This window comes from Panthera onca, chromosome D1 (genome assembly GCF_046562875.1).
Source record: "Panthera onca isolate mPanOnc1 chromosome D1, mPanOnc1 haplotype 2, whole genome shotgun sequence".
NCBI lineage: Eukaryota > Metazoa > Chordata > Mammalia > Carnivora > Felidae > Panthera > Panthera onca.
This window is the reverse complement of record NC_138348.1, coordinates 44,254,343-44,274,580: the sequence shown is the minus strand read 5'-3', so window position 1 is coordinate 44,274,580 and position 20,238 is coordinate 44,254,343. Positions and strand designations below refer to the sequence as shown.

Sequence of the window (20,238 nt, the reverse complement as noted above, 5' to 3'; positions counted from 1 at the left end):
TAGGGTGAAAGAGACTCTTATGAGCAGAGATTCTCAGCATAATGATGAAATGCGAACATTCCAGTATAATATTGTCATTAAAATTCAGGATTTTGCAGTCAGAAAGGCCACAGTTTGAATTCTGGCTCTGTCACTAATTTGCCATGTAAACTTGGGCAACTTACTTAATGTCTCTCAGCCATAGTTAACTGTAAAAACAACAGGTCTTAAATGTGGTAACAGCATATAATGTTCTATAAATGTTAGCTATTAGTAGTATTGATAGATTCCATAGCCAAAATTTCGGATTTATAAAATGTAACAAGTGATATTTGTAGGTTAGTTCATTCTGTAAGTTATTTATTAAGCAACTGATAATACGTGCTAGGTACTCACTTTGCTAGATGTTGGGATCATAGTTAGGAACAAATCAGACCTTGTTCTCCTAGAGACTGAAGGTACATAATTTGTGTCTGATTTGTATTCATAATTGGTGAATTAGTAAACAGTGCCTATGCTGACATACATGTTGCCAGCCTAATGGTTTATTTAGCTATCCTCATTAACCATCAGCATACCAAAAAAGCTAGGTTGGTTTATTTTTTAATGGCTTTGTTGTCAAGAATTAGCACAGTTTGTCACTGTGCTAGCCTCACTAATCTCAGCAAAACACTAGGTTGGTGTGCTTTTGTCCCCTAATGAATGAGCCGCTGTTGATTTAGGGGGAAAAAGGCTATCAAGTTAAAAACAGAAACATTTTTAAAATTTGACTGTATTGATCATTGGCAGATCTTAATATAACTATCTGGTTTCCTTTTTTATGCCAGTTACAGCTACTAATGGTAACTCTGTGTGCAGCACTATCAGAAAGTTTGATGTTTGGGAAGATACATTTATTCTACACTGAACAGTTGGCAGTTGCTCTCAGTTTATATAGGATCTCAGTTTATATAGAGTTAATTGAGGCTTGCTTTTGATCTGCCAGTTTCTTTAGCTGATCCTTGTAACATTCTAATAAAAATTCATGTTAAATAATTCTCCGATGTTTAGTATTTTATACATGGAAAATTAGTGTTTAGTGGTCTCCAACATGCTGATGTTTTTCTTAAAATGTAGTGTTAACATTTATCTCTAGTTAAAAATTATTTAAAAAGTCATTTTGCGGGGGCGCCTGGGTGGCTCAGTTGGCTGAGCGTCCGACTTCGGCTCAGGTCATGATCTCACGGTCTATGAGTTTGAGCCCCATGTCGGGCTCTGTGCTGACAGCCCAGAGCCTGGAGCCTGCTTCGGATTCTGTGTGTGTGTGTGTCTCTCTCTCTGCCCCTAACCCACTTGCATTCTGTTTCTGTTGCTCTCAAAAATAAATAAACATTAAAAAAAAATTTTAAAAAAGTCATTTTGCTTATGCAAGTACATTTTGTTGTGCAAATTTAGGATTTACTATGATGATCCTTGGAGATATGTTTTTTTTTATATATATATATATACTAGAAATTCTATTTTCATTTTCATATCAAGTCGCTATGGGGCTAGTATCTTTGCTTAATTTTAAGCTCGGTTACCATGACAAAACTTATTTACTCAACTAATGTCCAGTAGTGTCAAACAGATATTGCTGGCAACTTGAATAGTTTCTATCTGACCAATAAAAATCCCAAATAAAAATAGTAAATTTTCTTTTTAAATGCAAAAAGAATAATTTTATTACTGTACATTGATTTTCAAATTTCTGTTTTGGTTAATTACAATTTTCTTTAATATCTTTATCTCCTACATTTAACATTCAGTTATAAAATAAAGGCAGATAGGGCCTAGTAAATATTATCTCTGTTAAAAATTATTAATAATAACAATTACTATTTAAAATTTTATGCCTGTAAAGTTGTTTGATTTCACCCAAGTAACAAGAAAATATTCTTTCTAAAAATTTTTTTTAAATGTTCATTTATTTTTGAGAGAGAGCGCACATGTGCATGAGCAGGGAAGGGGTAGAGAGAGAGAGGAGGACAGAGGATCCAAAGCTGGCTCAGTGCTGGCAGAAGAGAGCCTGATGCAGGGCTTGAACTCATGAACTGTGAGATCATGACCTGAGTTGAAGTCGGATGCTTAACCAACTGAGCCACCAAGGTGCCCTGAAAGAAATATTCTTAAATATATCTGTGCTACTTTCCAATATAGTCATTTTTGTATGAAATGTCTTTATACTTCGGAGATGTAGCCATTGGCACAGAGTTCTCTGTTTCTGATCTTGAATCTTTACCATACTGGCAATGTGCTTGTTCGTATTGAATAATCTATTTTGGATTATTAATTTTTTAAATTAGCTTACAATTGTTGCTTCCAAGAAGCTTTATTGTTTAAAGAATACTTTTACCGTGGCCTTTAAGTGTTTCTTCTGTTTCAGAGGTCAGATACATTGACTGAGATTAAGAAATAGGAAGTAGAAAATAAAACCAAGAAAAATAAGGTTTAAGTCAGATGTAGAAAGTAGTAAGCAGATTTTTGTTTCTAGATCTACTCTCCTCCACGTTGGTTTGGGGAGATAATCAGATGTGAGTATAGTTGGAAAGATGAGTTGGTAGTTATAAAAGGTAATCAGAGAGAGAGAGAGGTGTTTGTATTTTCTTTGCAGATGGTTTGTCTCACTTAAAACTAAATAGTTCCTTTTTTTTTTTTTTAACTCAAAGGTCTGCCTGCAGGTGGATTTTTGTTGTTGTTGGATGAAGTTAGGCACAGAGGTAAGAAAGATAAGGAAAATAACTTAGTTACTCTGATATTTGTTTTCTTTATCTGTAGAATGAAAAGATTGGAATTGTTGAGTTCTAAATTCCCTTTAGCTGAAATATACTCTCAATATTTATAATAGGATAGTAATATGGTACAAATGGCTTTGAAGATTGATTTTATTGTATGATGTGGATGTAATTGTAAGAGAGGAAAATTGATTGGAGGCTGTTAAAAGTCATCCAGGTTTGATATAATAAAAATGTAAAAATATAGTGATGACAGAAAGTCAGAAATATCTAGATTGAATTAGATTGATAAGGGGAAGAAGAGAGGAATTTTTTAAACGAGTCACTTATTCATCCAACAAGTTATTTAATCTAAGTTTTATTACACATTAAAAAATACTGCTCACCGAATGAATATGAAGGTTGAATGTAATAATGTATATAAAGCTCCCAACAACGTGCCTAACATAGTGAACATACACGTTTTCATTTTCTTTTGTTGCATACAGTTTGCCAGACCATATGGTTTGCATATGGTGCCTCTCGTCTTTTAAGTAGGTTTTACTTAAGTAGGTTTTATTTTAGTGCAATGACAAATCTGAAGACACTAAAAGACCGATCATTTGTTCTCTTTCAAATGCATGACCCAAACAATATTTAGATATTACCTACATGAATTTCCCACCCTCTGTCCAACTTCAGCCAGAATGGTGGCCCATAGCTGGCATTGATAGTAGTTTTAGTGATCAAAGACAGGGTAGGGTGGGTAGACTGCAGAGCGATAGCAAAGCCTAAAGTTGAGCCTTTGAAGGGGAATTTCTAGTTTTTTCCTAAAAGATTATTCCAGTCCTCTTCAAGTACTCCTTTTGAGGCAGAGATTACAAATTGATGATGAAATATAATCTCTGCCCATGGTAAGATACCATTAGGATTCTCCGTATTATTTGGGAATACAAAGGTTATGTGTCTCTGTAAACACATACATGAGACATAGATACAAAAGGGCCAAAGAGCAGAATTCCCAAGCAAAGGGTCTTCCAGCAGAGATTTTGCATCTCTGCTGTGTTATATTTAATTTTTTCCTCAATACATATATGTAACTATTTCACCAGTACTGCTTGTGTCTTTGGTTGGCTCATCATTCTTAAGTTTAAACTATAATTTATCTGTCCCTAGGTAAACTTTAAAGGGCAATCAGAAGAGAAATATATGTTGTATTTTCTTTGTTAGAGGGTATGCCTATCTAGGACCAGCTAGTTTCTTTCTTTTACTTGAATGTCTGCAGTTTGTGGATCTTTTAGTTGTGTGAGCTGTCTAGAGTTGATTGAGAGGAAAAAAAGCAACCCAGACTCTTCTGCTTGAGTCGTAAGTAGGTGGGAAGAAGTATAGTATAGTGTCTGAGAGCCTGGGCTCTGGCATCTTCATACTTATTGTATGTAGAGATGAGGGTGTCCTTAGATTTGGTTGTAAGACCACCATCTTAGGTTGATATCACCGGAGACCTTCTGATCTCCTGATTTTCTTTCCAGACCCAGAATCAAGTTTGTAGCATATTTTTGTTATTGAAGTGAGGAACCATTTTTCCCCTTTTGATCTTGTTCATAAGCCATGCTTATAATTCTAGAATATTTATTAGGATATCCTTTATGCAATCCTGAATTCAAGTGTTTTAGTAAGGTTTTTTAAGAGTTTTTTATTTCTTTATTTTGAGAGAGAGGGAGAGAGAGAGAGAATGCACATGCAAGTGAGGGGGAAGGGCACAGAGACAGAGGGAGAGAGAGAATCCCAAGCAGGCTGTGTGCTGTTAGTGCAGAGCCCAATGCAGGGCTTGATTCCACAACTCTGGGATCGCGACCTGAGCCAAAATCGAGAGTTGGATGCTTAACTGACTGAGCCAGCCAGGTATCCCTGTTTTAGTAAGGTTTTAAAAAATATTAGCTATTATTAGTTTAATCCCCTTATGTGCTTAAATTATACTAAAAATTATATTGTAACTTAAAAGGAAAACATTTTATTTATTCACGGTAGGGGGAAAATAGAAATTATTTTCTTTAAAGGTTTACAGTTCCTATTTTTTCAGTTATTTTTACTATATTATCCCCAGAATATATATTCTTTGGTGGGAATGTAGAATCTGTGTCAGGGAGGGAGATAAAATTTTATTCAATCATAGGCCAGAGAAAGCAGCTGAGGCATACACCAAAATATATCCAGAAAGGCATAGGAGGTCTGGAAGAGGAGTAGGTAGGTAAAACTTTGAAAACATCTAGAGAGAATAAGAGATTAAGAATACTGGTGGAATAGAAGCTATTACATATTATACTTAGAAAATGGTTCTCTGGGGATGGCTAGGTGGCTAAGTTAAGTGTCTGACTCTTGATTTCAGCTCAGGCATGATCTCATGGTTTGTGAGTTTGAGCCCCATGTCAGGACCTCTCAGGAGCCTGTTTTGGATTCTCTATCTCATTCTCTCTCTGTCCCTCCCCCAATTGCTCTCTCTCAAAAATAAATAAATATTTTTAAAAAATGGTACTCTGTGCTTGAATTTCTTTACCACAGTAATTAGACCACGGTCTGTGGAACAGTTATGTAACTTAAATTTAAAAAAGGTGTCATAGTGCATTTCAGAACATCAAATGATAAAAGCAAAATGGTCTCCTAAGAGCTAGTGGACAAAAATTTTAAATGTTTATTAGTTTGTCAATAGGACATAGAGATTTAAGTAATCGGTACTTTCACCGATTAAAGAAAGCTCTATGTATTTCAAACAGTGCATGACTTCAGTACTTTTGTATTTTGCTTGCTCAACCTATGTTTATCCCATCCCTTAAAATATCTTTGTTTCAGAGTTTATACTCCTGACAGGGAAAAAAAAGAAAGAAAGAAACTTGTATTTTAGGTGCTACTTTATAAAATCTGAATTATCAGTTCAGCTTCAGAAAATCACACCTTATAATACAGTATTATGTAATTTATTTATTTTTGAATTTATTAAGAAAAAGGAAAGGGGAATGAATTTTATTGGGACTCACTTGGCATGTTCATGGACCAGTAAATAAACCGGTATAGCTAGATCAGTGTTCTCAAGAGAGAATTATAGGAGAGGAATTGGAAACAACGGGTAAGCCTCACTCTTTTGAGGGATTTTGCTATTAAGGAGAGCAGAGAAATGAGGCATTGGCTGGCTGTAAGTGATCCTGAGAGAAGGTATTTGTATGTGAGAAATTGCAGCATGTTTGTAGTCTAATCAGAATGATTTTGTAGAGGGAGGAGATGATGTTGTAGGAGAGAGGGAAAGAGTTGCTGGTGACATATCTTCAAGTGGGCACCTGGTATGGGATCGAGTATGTTTATGGAAAAACTGGCCATTGGGTAGAGCTCAAGAGAGTGCATCTGTAGTAACTGTATGAAGCATAGGGAAGATGGGATCAGATATTAGGGTAATTTGATCAAGAAAAACAAGGTGTAGGTAGATACTCTTCATTTTTGGAAAGGTTTAATAAAAGCACAAATAATTATCCTTTTAGCATAGTGGAAAGGGAATGAAATTGGAGGGAGATAAAATTTGAGTACAGATTCTAGCTCTGTGATTTACTAGCCGACGTGAACTTAGTTACAACATCCCTGTATATTCAGGGGTGCAGAAATAGAATTCATGCCAGGGTGGTTCAAATAAAAAGATGTTAATGAAGAATCTACTTTGAGAGAATGAGCAGGGTTAAAAGAATGGACAAGGGATGGTTCATCAGCTAGAGACTAGCAACTATGGAAGCTGTTACCTGGGGCCGGAGGAACAGGGTGGAAATGGGGTTTTCAGAAGGGAAGACCATCTGGTAAGAGCTGTAGTCATGGCGGGGGGGGGGGGGGGGGGGGGGGCGGGGACACAGTGGTATGTAGGCAGCAGAAAAGAAATGACTTTGATTTCTCTTTCCTCTAAGACCCCAGTTCCCTGCTGGTGGCTCCCAGCCAAAGCAGAAACCAGCTGCATGGGAGTTCAGCCTCCCCAGGGTCAAGGGAAGGGCAAAGAAGGAATCTGGGAGGCAAATGCCGAAGTATTAGTATGATCACCAAGCCTCAACTTTTCCATATAGAAAATGGGGTTACTTGCAAAAAATTGTTGTGATTTTACATGGCTGCCAAGTGCCTGCCACATTGTTAGGACATAACAGCATTTAGTAAATGATGATAATTCTAAGATGATGTGGCATTGTGGTTAAAAATCCTTAAAGCTTTGGAGTTAGAGTTGAATCTAGTTTCTGTCTCTGCCACTTACTAGTCATGTGACTTTGGGCAGGTTACTTAACCTTTCTTAGTCTCTGTTGTATCATCTGTAAAATGGGGAAAAAAGGCTTACCACAGAGAATTCTAGTAGAGATTAAAGGAGACAATAGGTATTAAGTGCCTAACATAGTGCTGGGATATAGCATATAGTCTAAGTTACCCTGAACATAATCATATTATTTGATTGCTTAGTAGGGGTAGTGAATGAGATTAGTTTCTAATACTAGTCCTCCCACCACCTGCCCTACACACACACACACACACACACACACACACCCCTTTTCCTGCTTCTCAGGTTTTCTGACCGGGGCCCTTCTTTGTCATACAGGGGTCAAGGATACTGTCTTTGCACGTTGGACTTAGTACAGTTTTAGTTAGTTTAACGCTTTGGCTATCCATTTATGTTTTTGGCTTATGTTCAGTAAACTCAATCACAGAGTTAAATGGGTTCTTTATTGGGTCTGAGTTGGAAAGCATAGATACAGAAAAACTTGGGAATACTGAAATTCAGCCAATTTCATTAGGATAGATTTATACACAAAGCGCAAGTAAAATGTCACTAAGAAATAAAAGAATAAAAGGTATTGTAACAGTTAATTCACAGCTGTACCATAATACTTTTTAAATTTCACATAAGTACAACAGTAATGTAAGTTTGACTTAAGGCACATATATGTTTTTCTTTTTGGCTACATAGGGAACAATGAAATAAAACCTCATTGACGTAATTGACCCTGATAACATCTCCTGGTTGTACTGCTGATGTTTCACTGTGGTGTTGGTGGTTTTGCAGAGCTCTGTAAAGCATGTTGGACTTACAAACATATTCAAACAGAAACTTTTATCAGGATTCAGTTTTTTAACCACAAAGTTGAATTTATATGAAGGCATAGTCTTGGGTTCCTTTTATCAAATCAACTAAAAACATTTTTTAGTAGTATACACCTCATATGTTACTTAAATGCTGTTTTTAAAATTAGTTTTGAACAGATTACTGTAGTATGTGAAAATATATATTGATTTCTGATACTATATTATATTCGAGCTTAGAAGGAAACAGATGAATATAATATTGGAAGCTCCTAAAACAGCACTTAAAAGTTCATGCTTTCATTATTAAACAATGTCTTATAGTAGAACCATATTTTGAAAACCTACCATACCCACTATAACTTCTTTTTTTACTGTGCTTCAAAATTTAGCTAATTTAAATTACTTATTTTTATATTTAAATTATTTACATGATCTACTTTGGTATTGGTACTAAAGTTTAGTGCCTAAAATTTTGCTGACTTGGGAACAACATATATACAGGACATATACTGATACACTGTTTACTTGGAAGTAAGATTTTAAAAGAGCTATATATTATTACACAGGAGGAATAAATGTTTCTACCAATTCTTCTTAAATTTTAGTATCTGTATACTATCCACTGTGTATTCATTATGCATGGTAGGCACCTACTAATTTTAGATAAATGTATAAAAATGATTCATATAATTTTTAAAAACTAAAAAATTCCAGTATTTTTATATCCGTGAACATTGTTTACAGTATTGAGGGTATCTCTGTTGCAGCTCACTGATGAGTAAATAGGTTGTGTGTTGTAGATTCATCCTATCTCCAACCAAATTCTTTTCTTTTCTCTATTTCTCTTAAATTAGAAAAATCCAAGCAAACCCATAGCTGGTGATGGAAGGCAGCAAGTGTTTGTGGCTGTTGGTTTTGAATATTCAACATGGACCCTGCCAATTGTGAAGAGATTTCTCACTGCAGATTATTTTCAGGGTTGTGTCAGTTGCTAAGTTAATGGGCATTTTCATACTTAAAAGCTTGAGAAATAGAAGTTCTATGTGACTTACCGAGAAAAACACTTCTGTTATATTTACTATTTGTGTTTATATTTTGTTTTTTAATATTTTTATATTTGCCTCATTTTCTTTCTTTCTTTTTTTTTTGCCTCATTTTCCATAGCACACTGAAAAGATGTATACTCTGTGCCCAAAAATTGAGTGCATTTACATTTTATGCTATTTCTTTAACATTGAATTATGACTAGCATATGTGTTTTAATCACCAGCTGTTTTCTGTGAATAAAGTAGCGTATAAACTTGCAGTTAGGAGTTATTGTCATTGTTTAGCAAGACTTTTCCTTGCTGTACAGATAACTAATTCTTTTAGAACTTATTCCAACACACATTTTTCAGTTTCTGACAGAGTTCACAAAATAATCATTACATAGGGGAAAATATCATCTTTTGTAGCATGGATTTTCAGTGATAAACACATAAAAATTTGTCTGCGACCCTTCCTCATGTGTATTGCATATACACCAAGAGCTGATTCAGACCTAGCACATGAATGCATTTATCCAGCAATAAAGTAAAATATCTACTGTATGCAAATGTGACAGTAGTTACTTTTTAAAAAATTTTTTCTTAATGTTTGTTTATTTTTGAGAGAGAGAGACACAGTGTGCAAGTGGAGGAGGGGCAGAGGGAGAGGGAGACAGAATCCAAAGCAGGCTCCAGGCTCTGAGCTGTCATCACAGAGCCCAATGCAGGGCTCAAACCCACGAACTGTCCATGAGATCATGATTTGAGTTGATGTTGGACACTTAACTGACTGAGCCACACAGAGCCCCAGTAGTTACTTTTTTACATTATATGCCTTTTCAATTCTGTGATGTCCCAAGGTGTCATATGGCAAGTATATGTTGGAAATTAATTACTCTGTTCACTCTTCCAGCATGATGTTTATCATCTGTGTGGCTGGCTTTACAAATCTCTTGGCAATAGTTTCTTTTTTTAATATGCTTTTGCAGTGAGGAGCACAGAATCTGAATGGTGCCTCTATAGTTTTTGTCTCTTCTGTTTTAGGAACAAAAATCTTCAGTTTCATGTAAGAAAGCATTACGTGCTTGTTCTAGAAAAATTCTGTTGGTCTACCGAAAACATTTTTATGTTTTGTTTGTATAGGGCATGAAAGTTTCCACGGCTTCCTATCATCATTATTTGATAAAGTTTCAAAGTGAAAACCATGCAGAAGAATATAGAGTGAAAGAATTACAAGTCTAAAAAATATAAGCTTTGGGGTGCCTAGGTATCTCAGTCGGTTAAGCGTCTGACTTTGACTCAGATCATGATCTTATGGTTTGTGAGTTTGAGCCCTGCATCGGGGGGCTCTCTGCTGTTTGCACAGAGCCTGCTTCAGATGCTCTCTCTCCTTCTCTCTCTGCCCCTCCCTTGCTCACATGTGCTCCCTCTCCCTCCCTCTCTCTCAAAATAAATAACCATTAAAAAAATAATTTTAAAAAATTAGCTTTTATTTTTTTAAAGGTTATTTATTTTGAGAGAGAGAGAGAGCACGTGTGCATGCACATGTGTGCTCAGGTGAGAGGCAGAGAGAGAGAGAGAGAGAGAGAATTCCCCGGCAAGCTCCATGCTGTCAGCTAGGCTCAATTCCAGGAACTGTGAGATCATGACCTGAGCCAAAATCAAGGGTTAGATGCTCAACCGACTGAGCCCCCAAAATTAGCTTTTCGATACTCACTATTGTATGCCCTAGTAATATTTTTGTTTTTATGGGTTTGTGTGGTATTCTCACACCCAGAGATTTGTATTGCATTTGCATTGGAGTCTTGTTCTTGCTCTAGGCTTAGCATTTATTCTGAGTTATTTATGTTTGTTTTTATCAACACCTTAATTAAGCTTTAGGAAACCAACTTAGAACCATTTAGTTTTTTGATTGGAGATATAATGCAACAACAATGAAAGGAATGCAGATTTAACAGATGTAAAGAATATTTGAATGACCTAAAAATACTTTAGATAAGATGACTTGTAAAGAATAACACAGACCTAGGGCACCTGCCCAGCTTTGAAGAATATAATAGTTATTAAGATGAAAATGATGAGGGGCACCTGGGTGGTTCAGTTGGTTAAGCCTCTGACTTTGGCTCAGGTCGTGATCTTGTGGCTTGTGAGTTTGAGCCTCATGTTGGGCTCTGTGCTGAGAGCACAGAGCCTGGAGCCTGCTTCTAATACTCTGTCTTCCTCTCTCTCTGTCCCTCCCCCACTTGTGCTGTGTCTCTGTCTCTTTCTTTCAAAAATAAATAACCTTAAAAAAAGATGATATTTGTGTGGAAATCAGAATTAATCTTATATTTCACAATTCTGAAGTATTTATAAGCTAAATTGATTCCTTTTGCCCTCTAAATATTCCAGACCACTGACAAATGACTAGTGATTCACAAATCATAATCTGATAAATAATAGTGAATACTCCATTACTATTTCCTAGTATTTCCTAAATTTTATCTAAGTCCTAATATTATAGAGACATTGAGCAATGTTTTCATTAAGGGTATTATTACTTTGAATCTGTCTCAATTTATCCTGTATTATTAGTGCTCCTACTGTCCTGGATCATTCCTATCAAGTATAGACAAATTCTAGAGCCTACCAGGTTAACAACAACAACAAAATATTATCCCCACATTCTTCTCCAACTGTTGTTCCATTTCATTCTCGCCATTTCCAGCGTGATTTCTCAAGAGTTTTTGCTAGTCACCGTCTTCATTTCTTTACCTATCTAAATTCTTAATTTTTTAATTGAAGCTTAACAAAAACTTGTAAAATTTGCATAAAGTATAGATGAAGAATAACAAACACCATCAATTCTCCTTTACCATTAATTTTGAACATTTCATTAAGTTTGAAGTGCCTTGTACACCACTCCCAGATCTAATTTCCTTCTCTTTTCCCTTAGATACAATCACCATACTGATTTTTTTTTTTAATGTTTGTCTATTTTTGAGAGAGAGTGCAAGCGGGGAAGGAGAAGACAGAGAGGGAGACAGAGAGAGGATCTGAAGCGGGTTCTGTGCTGACAGCAGAGGGTCCGATGCGGGGCTGGAACTCAGGAACCACGAGATCATGACCTAAGCCCAAGTCAGACATTTAACTAACTGAGCCACCCAGGCTCCCCCATACTGCATTTCTTTATAGTTTCTCATGTATTTATATTCTTAAAAAGTATATTTCAGTATATTTTACATGTGTGAAATTACTACTGTATGTATCCTTCTGTGACTTGTTTTTCTCATTCAATCGTATGTTTCTGGGATTTATTTATATAGTATGGAGCTGTACTTCATTTATTGTCACCATTGTATTGCATTGTATGAATATACACAAATTTCTCCCTTTTGTTATGGACAGACATTTGGGTTGTATCTAGTTTTTTTGCTACTCCAAACAGTGCAGCTATGTGCATTTATATTAAACCATATAGCAAAGTTCAAGCTTTGGAAAGGTTTTTCTCTGAATTTGTGGTGGATTGATGCTTTGGTAAAATTCACTAAAAATGTTTTGGCAATGTTTAATTGCTATAAAAATTATTAAACATGTATCCTAATTTCTTTATTTTACTGTGGACCACACTTGGAATAAGACTGCTCTAATATATACCTAAGGAACTTCTGGATCATACATCTACTACTCATGCAAAGATTTTGTTTTTTTTTTTCAAAATCACTAATATGCTAGTTCAAATTAAATAGAAGACTGTCTACCAGAAGTTTGTGACTTTCATGGTATCTGTTTTCAGTTCTTAACATGCAGGTTTTCAGACAAAAACCTACAAGAGCCGTTAGAATAGAGTATACATCACCTCTCATGTTAGCACCGGCTTCTGAGTAGGCAGCCTGGAACGGTCTCTCAGAATGTAAGCTAATGTTGCTTTTGTAAGCAACAAGCTAGACTACTTTATTTCAGTATTTCGCAACCTTATTTTCATTATCACTCCCCTAAGGAGCTGTTTTAAACACTGTTTTTCCTCCAGTCATCCCTTCCCCTCTATGAAATTTCAGTACAGTAGATTGACGGCCTGTTTATATACTGTGGCGTTTGGAGGGCTATACCCATTTTATTAGTTTTAAGATGTTTTTTGTTTCCCGGGAACAAATTTTCACCAGCTTGGGAGGGACAGGACAACCAGTAAGAATGCGTGACACGAATACAAATACGGTTCCGGCATTAGAGTACAAACCTTGAAAAAGATAGTATTTATTTAATTATCCAGGTGAATGAAGTGAGGTGCAAGGAAGACTCACTGTTAAGAAGCTGTCCTCCTGCAAATGTGCTTGATTTAACAAGAGATCAGCTTCTACCTAGACTGATGAATTGGGAGTATGAGGAATTGGCATGTGGAATAGGCACTGTTGGATGGCATGCTTGTAGAAGAAATGTATAAGTATGGATTGGATGACAGTACACTTGGGCAAGTTTGTAGATTTAGAATGCAAATTAGTGAATTGATGCGTATCTCCTGGGTTATTTTGGATGACCCATCCTGTGGCTCTGGCCTCACACCTATCTATTCTGTACTTTTATTGGTGTACTTAAGAAAACATCAGATTTACAATGAGCGGAATGGTGAATAGGCTAGTTGACCTCCTCAATCGCAAAAGAAAACGTTGACAGGCTAAATTAAGGACGGAAGTAAAGTATTGCAGGTTTTTATTGTATAAGAATAGCATGGACAAAATGGAGCCTAGCAGTACCAAGTATAAAAGAAACTCAGGGATTTAAGTTATGCTATTCTTAATGTGAGTGTTTTAGAAAGTTATTAACATCTTAAACTGCATTAATTAAATGTCTGTAGAACCTGGAATGTATCCTGGTCAAATCACAACCTGAAATAATTATATCAGGACTACACTTAGAGCCATATAAAGTACTGCATAAATTTAGTGAACCTACTAATATTCATGATGTGTTTTGCATATAGTTCTACTATAGCCATTTTGTGGTACTGGCCCCTGAATTTTATAAGTGGTCATAGTATGTCTGCATTTTCTTTGGGAAGGAACAGGTTTCTTTTCACTGGCAAAGAGATGACCTTCTGCAAGGATGTTGACGAGGACATGGAGATAATGACAGCTGACAATGTTTTGAGTGATTAAGGAGGGGAGAATATTATATACAATAAGGTTCAGCAAGCTATAGCCCATCTATGAAATCGGACAGCCAGGGAGCCTGTTTTTGTGTGGCTCTTGAGCTAAGAATGTTTTTGCATTTTTAAAGGGTTGTAAAACAAAAAAAGATTATGTCATAGTGACCTTAGGTGGCTTGCAAAGCCTAAAATATTTACTATCTATCCCTTTACAGAAGAAAATCTGCCAACTCCTGATAAAATATTGGACCAATGATAGAGTGGATAATACTTTCAAGATCTTTTGCAACCTGGAGACAGAAGACCTAATGACAAAAAACAATACAAATAGTTCAGTATAGGGGCATCTGGCGGGCTCAGTTGGTAGAGTGTGTAACTCTTGATCTCTGGGTTGTGAGTTGGAGCCCCCCTACTGGGGGCTTGAAAAAAACAATAGTTCAGTATATGGAAATCAGGTGATTGTATTACAAGTTAGGTTTAAATTCAAGACTAGGGTTCAAAACTGTGTAGAAAATTGCAATTATAATCTATTTAGGCAAACGGAGGAGACCTATTTGTTAACTAAATAATCTTAAAAGAAATTTAGGGTTAACTATAGGTAGCAGTTATAGCTTGCTAAATGAAAGCTAATTTTTTTCTCCTGGAGCATAGGGACTATTGGAAGGGGAAGCAGCCAGAAAAGTCTGCTGGGAATTAAAAGGACAGGAAAAAGATTAGTTTGGGACTAAGAAGTTATCACTGATAGCCTTTAAAGAGACAGAAAAACCATCATAATTATCTGCATATCAAAAGGGTTGAGTGTTGCTTTTTATAATCAGGTATGATTTGTACTTAATCTAACCCCAAGGATAAGCTTTTAAAATGGATTTTGACAGGTGCCTTATTAGTAAGGAAATAGCACCACCCATTGACACTGGTTTAGGATGTGAGTGATGATCCTTTGAAGACGGTGGGGACAGGGAGAGTTGCTGATGATTTGTCATTTTTCTTGTATTTTTTAGTAAATAGGTGTTATTTTGATTTGTATTTTCCTTTTTGTGGTAATAGATATTTTTCTATTTAATATGGCTTATTATAGTGACTTTATTCTGACTATTCTTTTGATTTCTCAATCACAGAGTACATAATTTATGGAATATTCTGTCTAGAGATAATTTTTACTATTACCTTCCCAATTCCCCTTCCAAGCTGTAAGCTATTTTAGGTATCTGTAATTAAAGATGTTCCATTTTGTCTTTACATATGTTTGTTTGTTGGATTCTGGTTTGTAACTAAAATTTTTTTTTTTTTTCCAGATGATTCTTTGGGACTGGGACTTAAAGCAATGGTATAAACCTCATTATCAGGTAAATTTAAATAATATCACTAATAACTAATATCTGTAATGAAACTTTTTAAATAATGTTTATTTATTTTTGAGAGGAGAGAGATACAGAGCATGAGCAGGGGAGGGACAGAGAGAGAGAGGGAGACACAGAATCTGAAGCAGGCTCCAGACTCTAAGCTGCCAGCACAGAGCCCGATGCGGGGCTCAAACTCAGGAACAGCGAGATCATGACCTAAGCCAAAGTCGGACTCTCAACCAACTGAGCCACCCAGGTGCCCCTGAAACTTTTTTTAGTTGGAAGTATAGTTGACACATAATGTTAAAGTTTTAGGTGTACTTTAACGAAACTTTTTATTTTTATTTATTTTTATTTTTTTTTATTTTTGAAGGAGAGAGAGACAGAGCGTGAGCAGGGCAGGGGCAGAGAGAGAGGGAGACACAGAATCTGAAGCAGGCTCCGGGCTCTGAGCTGTCAGCATAGAGCATGACGTGGGGCTTGAACTCATGAACTGTGAAATCATGACCGGAACTGAAGTGGGATGCTTAACTGACTGAGTCACCCAGGCATCCCTGTAATGGAACTTTTGACATTTAAAAATTTTTTTTCATAAGATTTTCTTTAACTGAACTAAAATGAACGGAACTTTCATTTAGGTATTAGTTGTTTGTTTGTTTGTTTTTAATACATTTTAATTGTAAGGAAGAAGAAGAAACCATACTTATATAAGTTTTTAAAATTTTTAATGTTTGTTTATTTTTGAGAGAGAGAGCATGAGCAGGGGAGGGCAGAGAGAGAAGGAGCCACAGAATTCGAAGCAGACTCCAGGCTCTGAGCTGTCAGCACAGAGCCTGATGTGGGACTCAAACTTGTGAACCGTGAGATCATGACCTGAGCCAAAGTCAGACACTCAACTGACTGAGCCACCCAGGCACCCCAAGAGTTATTTTTTAAATGTTACTCATATAATCTGGGCTCAGAATAAACTACTAATTCCATATTAAGGATGAGATTTTTTTTTCTTATTGTGGGCAACTGATTCACAGCAGGGAAAAAAAAAAGATTTAAGGCCATATATGAGAAAAAGCAAAAACAAGTGGCATTTTGTTAGGGAAATGAAAACACTCTACTTAGAGTTTTTGATAAACTTCTAATTGAATTATACATATGGAAAAGTACACAGCCTGGGGTACCTAGGTGTCCTGGTCAGTCAAGCATCCTACTCTTCATCTTAGCTCAGGTGTTGATCTAGGGTTGTGTCGTGAGTTCAAGCCCCGAGCTGGACTCTGTGCTGGGCATGAAGTGTACTTAAAAAACATATATGTATATGTAAAAGAAAAGTGCATAGCTTGATGAAGTTTCACAAACTAAACATCCCATGTGACCAGGACCAACATCCAGAAGTAGAACTTTACCAGCATTCCAGAAGTCTTACTTATACACCATTAGGGGTTATTTCCTATATCCCCAAAGATAATGTCTATCTTGACTTTGAGTAGTTAGTTTTGCTTATTGATGAACTTCATATATACAAATAAAATCCTATAATATTTACTCTTTTTCTTTAAAAAATTTTTTTAATGTTTATTTATTTTTGAGAGAGAATGTGAGAGCGAGGGAGGGGGGTAGAGGATCTTAAGTAGGCTCCATGCTGACAGATAGCCTGATGCGGGGCTCGAATTCACAAACTGTGAGATTGTGACCTGAGCTGAAGTCAGACACAACTGACTGAGCCACCCAAGTGCCCCAATATGTACTTTTAAACTTTTTTGGTCACTTAAGTAATATCTATTCATAACAGAATTGAAAATACATATATAAGAGAAAGAAGAAAAACCATTTCTAAACATCAAACAATAACTATGTTAATTATGTTAACTTTTGATGTATATTTTTACAGATCTTTTCCCATTTTTCCATTGTATTAAAATCTATGTATTCTATTCTACAAAAATTATAATATTATGGTTAATGTACTGTTTTGAAACCTGATGGTTTTCATGCTAATTGATAAATATCAGTAAATATCAAATCTCTGTTCTTTGTATTTACAGAAACATTACCCATTAATTAGATTTATTTAGTTAGTTGTCTCTATACCAATTTTTAAAAAATGAATATTCCTTTGAGTGTGTTTTATTTTTAAAATGTGAATGGAATATCCACAACAGCCCATAAGAATGAAATATTTTCTGGATTTTGGGGAATAAAAATGTAATTATTGCAGTCAAATGAAATCAAGAAGGCCACTTATGACCTAAAAAGGGCTGGTTCTTTGACCTACACAAGGGCTTTCTCACCAGTTATATCCACCAAGATCCTCAGTTTTCAATTAATAGAGTATTTAAATTATTAGTAAAATCTAAAGATAAATAAGCAGTCCTGGTTAAAAGCATGGGCTTGTAGTCATACAGACTGGTATGTGATATCAGATACCTGTCTCCCTCTTTCCTCCCTCTCTTCCTCTTCCTCTTTCTCATCCTCTAAAAAAATTTTTAGTGTAACATTCATATATAAAAATGTGTAAGTCATAAGTGTACAACTTGATGAATTCTCTCAAAGTGATTATATACATGTGATTGTCTTTCAGACGAAGAATTCAGCTCCCCCAAAGTCCCCCCTTATGTTCCCCTCCTGGTCATCAACTTCTCCCAAGCATTATATCAATGTTGATTTTTGTCATCACAACTTAGTTTTTCTGTCTTTGAATTTTATATGAGTGGAATTAATGATATGTATTTTTTGCTTCTTTCTTTCAAAATTATATTTAGGAGATTAATATTATTGCACATAGCAGTAATTCATTCATTTTCATTCTATTTAGTAGTTCATTGAATGAATATACTCCAATTTTTTCATCCTATAGTAGATGGACTTTTTCTTTTTAAGTTTCATTTTTGGCTGTCAGGAAGCAAGAATTCCTCCTCAAAGGTCCTTCTAGCTGGGCTAAGAATCAAATTGGCATAAGACAGATGAACAGGAGAAAATCAAATTTAATAGGCATCTGTATAGGGAGTCCACATAGACATGGAAATTCCAAAAATAATCAGGCAAAATAAGGTATATATGTCATTCTCAACTAAGGAGAAAGGGGGCATGGGAAAGGAATATAATTCACAGGGCGGTAAGTAGAGCATATGTTTGGTAATTAGATGTTTGCCCTGCTGTACAGATGGTTCACCCAGATAAAATTGATCTCTGCTGGGGGCTTCTGGCTGGCTTAGTCAGGTAGAGCATGTAACTCTTGATCTTGGGGTATAGGTTTGAGCCCACATTGGGTGTAAAGATTACCTAAAAATAAAATCTTAAAAAAGATGATCTCTGCTAATAACTCTTATTCTGGGAAAGAACCCCCCCCCCCCCCCCACCAATATAGATTCTTCTATTAGTTAAGGGAGGGGCAAAAGTTTCTCATGGGGCCACAGGATCTCAAGGGCCTTCAGCTTAAAAAATAATCCATATGCCAAAGTGGCACATTCTGGGAGGGCCTGTCCTGAACCCCTTCGTGGCTATTGCAAGTAATGCTGCTGGAACACTCTTGATGTCTTTTGTTGGGTGTATATCTTAGAGTAGATTGCTAGCTCATCGAGTATGCATGCATATGCTGAGTTTCAGTAGATAGTACTCAGTAATTTTCCAAAGAGATTGTATCAGATTTTACCCAGCCATCAGCCTCTGATAGTTCCAGTTATTCCACATCGTTGTCAACACTTGGTAGTGTCTGTTTTAAATCATTATGGTAGCTGTGAAGCAGTATTATCATGGTGCTTTTAATAATTGCATTTCACTGATGACTCATCAGGTTGAGGATCTTATGTTAATTGGCTACCCAGATATTCTCTGGTCAGGTTTTTTCCTATTTTAATACTGATTATTTACCTTTTACTTGGTGACCAGTAGGATTTTTTGTGTATTTCAGACATGAATACACACACACACACACACACACACACACACACACACGTATATATGTGTGTATATATGTATATATGTGTATACACACACACATATATGTATAGGTATGTATAGTATGTATGTTAAAGTGTATGTATTTAGAAATGTCTTCTCCCAGTCTGGTTTATCATGATGTCTTTTGATGAAAATATCACTAATATTTTCTGTAGATGCCCTTTATCAGATTAAGGAAGTTCCATTCTAATCCTAATTTACTAAGGCATTTTTTCTCTTTTTAGTCATGAATGGGTGTAGAATTTTTATCAGATAGTTTTTCTGCATCTATTGAGATGATTCCTGGATTTTTTTCCATTTGTTCTTTTAATGTGGTGAATCATATTGTTTAATTCTATATCTGTGTTGAACCATCTCCATATTCCCAGAATAAAGCAAATTTGATAAAGATATTTAAAAAATGTATAAATGTATATAAAATGTATATATGTATCACTGGATACTATTAATATTTTGTTTTAGAATTTTGTATCCATGTTTATGAGAGAGAATTGGCCCCACAATTCTTGTTTTCCATAATGTTCTTGTCATGTTTTTGGTATAAAGGTTACAGTAGCCTTTTAAAGTGGTATATTCAGTCTCTGTTATCTAGAAAAGTTTGGTAAGATTGGTATTCTTTCTTTCTTTAATGTTTAAAAGAATGTTCTGGTGAAGCCATCTCAGTTTGGAGTTTTTTTTAATGAGCAAATTTTAAACTATGGATTCAGTTTCTTTAATAGTTTTAGGTCTATTCAGGTTTTCTATCTTTGTTTTTTAATTTTCTTTACATTTATTTTTGAGAAACAGAGTGAGACAAAGTGTGAGCGGGGGAGGGGCAGAGAGAAAAGGAGACACAGAATCTGAAGCAGCCTCCAGGCTCTGAGCAAGCGGTCAGCACAGAGCCTGATGCGGGGCTGGAACCCACAAACTGTGAGATCATGACCTGAGCTGAAGTTGGATGCTCAACCGGCTGAGCCACCCAGGTGCCCCTATCTTTTCTTATAACAGCTTAG

At 35.8% G+C, this 20,238-nt stretch overlaps 1 protein-coding gene across 1 annotated transcript in view; it reads left to right on the top strand.

Annotated features, from left to right (window-relative positions):
• Window positions 1-20,238, top strand: part of PDE3B (phosphodiesterase 3B) — a 175,208-nt gene that overhangs the window by 86,508 nt on the left and 68,462 nt on the right. The window contains exon 2 of the mRNA XM_078433255.2: window positions 15,248-15,298. Coding sequence (XP_078289381.2) covers window positions 15,248-15,298 — 51 coding nt within the window. The remainder of the gene's footprint in view (window positions 1-15,247; window positions 15,299-20,238) is intronic.